The sequence below is a fragment of the Chiroxiphia lanceolata genome, chromosome 4, assembly GCF_009829145.1.
Source record: "Chiroxiphia lanceolata isolate bChiLan1 chromosome 4, bChiLan1.pri, whole genome shotgun sequence".
In the NCBI taxonomy this organism is placed as follows: Eukaryota; Metazoa; Chordata; class Aves; order Passeriformes; family Pipridae; genus Chiroxiphia; species Chiroxiphia lanceolata.
Genome location: NC_045640.1, coordinates 33,572,402 through 33,578,401, shown reverse-complemented (window position 1 = coordinate 33,578,401; position 6,000 = coordinate 33,572,402). Strand labels below are relative to the sequence as shown.

Genomic DNA, 6,000 nt, shown 5'->3' with positions numbered 1-6,000 from the left:
TTCACCAGGCATAATGAGTTTAACATAATGGGTTACCATTGTGTATTTTACCTTTGTGCTTCTGGAGTGAAGGGTTGTTCTGGCAACAGAAGAATTATCTCAAATTATCACACGCCATGCAGAAAGTCCATAATGATGCTTTTGCACTCAAGCTGCCTTGGGGATAATGACATAGAAGTGGACCAACTGAGAGCCCTGAGGCCAATGCTAGTTGCCCATATATATAACTGGTGTATGCTTGATGGTGGGGTGAAAAAAAAATACAAGGAGAAACTATTTGCATACAAGCTTGAAGAGTTAAGCACTTTGCAATACTTAAGTAATATATTACATGTATTTTGAGAAATGATGGGGGAAACAGTTGTGTACTCCAAGCAAAATTTATTAGAAGTCTATTCAAGAAAAAAAAAACCACAGAGACCTTTTGCTTGTAGGAATTCAAAGTCAGTTACCTGAAAGTCAGGTATGAAAAACCTGCATTTTTCTAAAATCAGATACAGAGTAGAAACAGTACTTTTTAAATATCACAGGCAACAGATATTTAAGTCTTCAATCATAAATGGCATCAAAGATAGGTATTAATTTCACAGCAAAGCTGCATGCAGATCTAGTTTAAAATTGAAAGCCTTTGAATATAAAGCTTTTGCCATGAAATCTGCAATAATAAAGGTATGCTGCACAAAGATGTTTCTTTACCTTTGTCTTAATGACATTTCTCAGTAATAAAGACATATGTACATTTAGATTTGGCTGGTAAACCATATTTTAATTAATAAAATTTTGCATAAAATGCTATCTTACAGAATTGCACTATCCAGATGTACTTATGGTAAACAGAGCAAGAAAAGAAAAATGCATTGAAATGTTCTGTATGTAAAGAGGGCAAAGATCAAATAAGGAACTTATTTTTTTTAAAAATCAACAACCAAATGGCTCTGTACAAAAAAGCAAACATATGTACAAAATGCTACAGAGACTACATACATTTTGATAATTTCGATCCTTTACCCATGAGAAATGCAGCAGAAGCTTTTGCCATCTATAAGGTGCTGAAGAAACCAAATCTGAATTTTTATTTTTATAAAGCCATAGCCATTATCATCCTGTGCCTTAATTTTATTTGCTAATTTTATGCTTACCTTTGCTTATGGAAAATGTATGTATTCAAATACTTTGTTTCGTTCAGGAAAAAAAAACAAAAAAAAACACCTCTAAAATGTATCAGTTTTAATACTTGTGACTTTTTTTTTCTGTCTAAATTCCTAAAAAGAATGTGTAACTTGGGTTTCATTAATATATATATACAAATATAGTGAAGTAAATCAGTACATGATACTTGTGAATATTTTTCCGGTGGCTATGTTAGGAAAAAAAACCCCAAACCCAACAACTCATTGCACTAACACTGTTTACTTTCTGCTTATTAAAATTCCTGATATGTAAAAACACTAACCTCTCACATTTCATGTTGCTTACTATCACAACATTTTGATTGCAACCATTTAGTATCAGACATCAGTAGCAGGTTATTATTGTCTATGCTTATACCACTGTCTGTCTCTTCCTTAAATCCTCTTTCCCAAGTCTTATTGCCTTTTTCACTTCTCACCTTTTAACAGAAAACACTACAGGTTTGTTAGGGGAAAAAAAAAGATTTAGCCAATACCATTGCACCCGTTCAGAACACTTGCAGTTCTTCCATTTTTCACTATGCTTGCTTGAGATTTTACAATCACTGTGCATATGTTACAGCATACAAGTGCAGGCAAACAACCTATATTATAGTTTGTCATACATTGTAAACCAGTACAATAGGCAAACCCGTGATACAGCAAGTGGAAGCAAAAAATGCTGCCAAGCTAGTAAGAATGTGGAAACTCAAACAATTTTTTAAAAAATAGTAAACAGCAACTTTCCCCTGTATTACATGCATGCTGAAAAAATCCCACCAGACTTCACGGTAGTACCACAAATGTTCTAACCAAGCATAGTTTTTCCCCCCTTCCCCCCACCCCCATGGCAATTCCTCTGTGTACCTGTCATCAGGCTTTTCCTATTGTGTTTCACATAAAAAGACTTTAAAGCAGGGAGTGTTTAAATGCTGAAATGATTCCTCTTGTCTCAGAAAAGCTTAGTTATTCACTCTGTGGTCGTTGCTGTAATACTGCTGGAACGGTTTGGCGGGTGGGATGGGATGAGGATGAACTAGATGGCCTCTATTTGAGACTGCAAGCAAGAAAACAGAAGGCCAGCGTAGCATGTTTTCTAGCAGCTTTATGCAGATGTGTTGCAGAGATGCAGCATAAATAAGTAGAAAAAAAAATTTCACAGCCTCTTGACATAGTTTCCAGGGAAAGTACCAAAGAATTTGGTTCTTCTTGAGGTTCCTGAAATTAGAAGCAATAAATGAAAGATGGGAATAACAACAGAAATTCACTATGTAAGCATGGGCTTAAAATTTTTAGGTTTAATATTGCACAAACAGAAATATCTACAGTTTCTTATAACTTCAAAAAAATATTTTTAATTTCATTTGTGAGTTGTGAGTTTTAACGAAGTATAAATGCAGGAAGTGACAAGCAAATGAAGAGGCATATTTGATTAAATCGTTAGGTCTTGATTAAAAGCTGTTCTAAAATTCTTGGTACACAGAAATAATTTAATTTCAACAACATCAAGTCTATTTAAATAATTTGAATTTTTTTAAACGCAAAGGACTAGTCAGATGATTTAGCTACATGTATATGAGCGTTTATGAAATAATTAAGCTACTTTATCTAGGCCTGGTTATGAAATCTTTGTTTGTTCAGTAATACTTGGTTCTCACAAGTAGTCAATTCTTTAGATGTATTCATGTGAGTAAGATTTAAATTACCTGGTCTTTATGAAAAGAACAGTAACACATAGGCCATTTTGTGTCACAAATGACAACAATGCTGTACAACAAACTGCAGACGTGTCAATTTGTGTCCACCAACTTCAAAAGATGAAAGGACAAAATCACCCACTAATTTCAGTGGATTTTGGTTGGGATTTCTCCTGATAAAGCCAGGTTTAGGTTTATTACACTGAATAACAAAAATTAAGTCGTTTAAAAGACACTAAACAAAGAGGGTAGCAAAGGTTAGGGGGGGGAAAAAAAAGAAAAAAAGCAATCAAATTAAAACATACCCACAAACCATCCATCATCACATTTTTCCATCACATCAATGACATCTCCCTCTCTGAGCTCCAATTCATCTTCATTCCTAGGAGTATAGTTATATAGAGCCTGAAACCTTAAATAGGACAAATGATGCATTTTAAAAAGAAGTAAGAGTTCCTTGCACCTTTGCTGAAGTAAAGGAGCTGGCTTTACTACATTAACTAACAAGTAACACTTCTTGCTAATAGACGGGAAAAGGATTTATTTTGCTTGATGGACTTGAGAGTTAAGAATTTACAGTAAATTTAAAAAAAAAAATCATTGGAAAGATCCGACACTAAAGACTGGGTTTGCTCCTCGACCAGTGGCTTTGAAAATAGATTTATTTTTTTAGCATTATTTTATAGTTGAGTCACCTAAACTGAGGACTACTGGAGGGGAGCCTACAGACGTATTGGCACTGTAACCCTCCATGATCAGCTCTGAAGCAAGTACCACCAGCACAAGTGAGGTGTCTGTGGAGGAGGGTGCCCAGGACAGCAGTTCACACACACTGTCACTGTAACTGAGGGACCTCCCTGAGCTCCTCAGCTGCAAGTGGTGTGGCAAACCTTTGCTCTGATATAAAAGTGGTGCCCTCCTCTATGGAGAAGGTGGAGCATAATCGCTATTTGGAAACATACAGGGGTAACCTGTTCCCTGGTTAAAGAGGTTTGAATCAAATCAGGAGACAAACACATGGAAACTCAAACAGTATTCAGACACCGACCTGTGTCTCCACCCCGGCCAGGAGCTGCAGTTTGCAGATGTTAGTGGATAAATGGAAAGAGGTGTGAGATTCCTTGACAGCTTTTAATTGAGGTTTTTGAATTGAAAGAATGGCAATAAACTCTCACTAGGGGGAACTGAAGGCACGTGGGCTGACAGCCCACAGAAAGGTTGCTGCATAAGCCCCTGAGTCCTGCAGAGTCAGAATCTGCTTTTTTTAATGACTGACTGCATATAAAGAAGCAGGGTACAACTGCAGAAATTGTACAAAGGAAATAGTTTTCATTTCAAAATACTGAAGCAAAACGTAATCATATCCATTCCTTCCCTCTTAACAACAGTTCACTGAGTTTTAAACCTTAATGCCATTACACTTCCCCCAATAAAAACAAAATAGCTTGCCAGTTGATGTGTTGGTACTGAGTATTTCATTTAGCTCTGTATCATTCCAGCAGTTTTCATGGCTTAAATGAGATGTTTATTTTAGTAAAAAATTGATGTTCCTGAAAGTCCAACTTGAAAATCCTACATATAGAGTGGTGCTAGGTTTAGTTTAATGATAGTCTTCTCGACTAAACTACACTTATTTTTCACATTGCTGCTTTGGACAAAAAATGAAGATACTGTTCCAAGAAAATAAAGATTTTAACTTAATATCTCGTGACTGGCAGTTATCTCCCCAAGTCTGAAAAGTCTATTTTTATATTTTAATCACACTAACAAAATGGAACAAAACTGGTTGTTTAAGCAATTACCTCTGGTAATTTGTGCAGCAGGAGTAACAACAATCTGTGCAAAAACCTAAGTGGCAATAACAGTTTCTGTTATGCTTATCATCATTCCAGGAAAGCAGAGCTATGATGATATTCCAAAAAATTATTAAATGCAGCTTTCAAGGGGACAGGAATTGCAGGTGTAATGTATCATGAATAGGATTCAAGCCAATTACTTACTCAAGTACAGTAACAAGGATGTCCCAATTAGCACTCTTTGTACTTTTGAAATTGAATTTTAGTAATTTCCAGATAATCCATTTTAATAACTCCAGTGTATTAATTTCATTCTCTCTGTGCTAATCTAAGACTTTCTTAAGTATGAAAACTCTACTATCATTAACAACACTGACAGAATACATATTCAAAGCAAAGAATGGTTGGTTGGCAATTTAAATATATTTCTATTTTTACTTTTAGGAATAAATAACTTCAGTCATGAACTACTTAAACAATATCGAACAAAATGAAATAGAAAATTATTGCTTACAAAACTGAGTTAGGTGCTTCAGTATGTTCAACAATACCAACAGGAGCTTGTAGTTTCAGTGAGATTAAAACTAAAACATCCTATTTTAATTATGTATTACCTGTGGCATAGCTGTTTGGTAACTTTTTGCCACTCTCTTCTGTCTTCAAGTGACTAATAGGTAAACTTTAAAATATTTTTAGATGTTAAGCCTTAGCTACATTTTTGAGAAATTATCTAACTGTAGCATATGCTGAAGTGCTCTGATGCTAGAGGAAGAATGGCTCCTGGTTTCAATGATCCTTGAAACAGGACTCAAATGCAAGACTTGAGGAAAAAAAAATATCTTGAAACAATCTTGCACTGAACTTGCATTTTAACAGTCAGCACTGAAGTATCCCAAGCATTTAAACTGTTTGTGAAAATAGGACTTGAGATCTAGGTTCTTCTTCAGTTTTCAGAAACACTTTCCTGTATCTCATATTTGAATTGCACTTGTAAATCACACCAAAAAGTGTGAGCCTGTGATCCTGTGATCAACATATCGAGGTTTTTTTTGTTTTTCTCTATTCACATCCAGAACTGTTTCTGAATAATTTGCTTCAAGTCAGTAAAGCAGATGAGTTGAATCAATGTTAAATCTTAAACTGTCATTCTGCTGAGATGTAAAAATGGAGAGAATAAAGAAGAGTCAAATTTTACTTTTACAAAATTATTACTCCTTTTAAGTATAGATGATGGGAAACTGTAAGTTGTCATGTCTGTCTGCATTTGATGTAAATGAAACAATTAAGTCTTTGCCCTCTGAGACCTTCTTCAATATTTTCCTACCTCATGCATTTTTT

General features: G+C 35.0%; 1 protein-coding gene across 1 annotated transcript in view; it reads right to left on the bottom strand.

Annotated features, from left to right (window-relative positions):
- Window positions 1-364: 364 nt before the first annotated feature.
- Window positions 365-6,000, bottom strand: part of SORBS2 (sorbin and SH3 domain containing 2) — a gene marked incomplete at its 5' end in the record, with an annotated part of 47,244 nt that continues 41,608 nt past the window's right edge. The window contains 2 exons of the mRNA XM_032686677.1: window positions 365-2,387; window positions 3,172-3,278. Of these exons, the coding sequence (XP_032542568.1) occupies window positions 2,326-2,387; window positions 3,172-3,278 (169 nt within the window). The remainder of the gene's footprint in view (window positions 2,388-3,171; window positions 3,279-6,000) is intronic.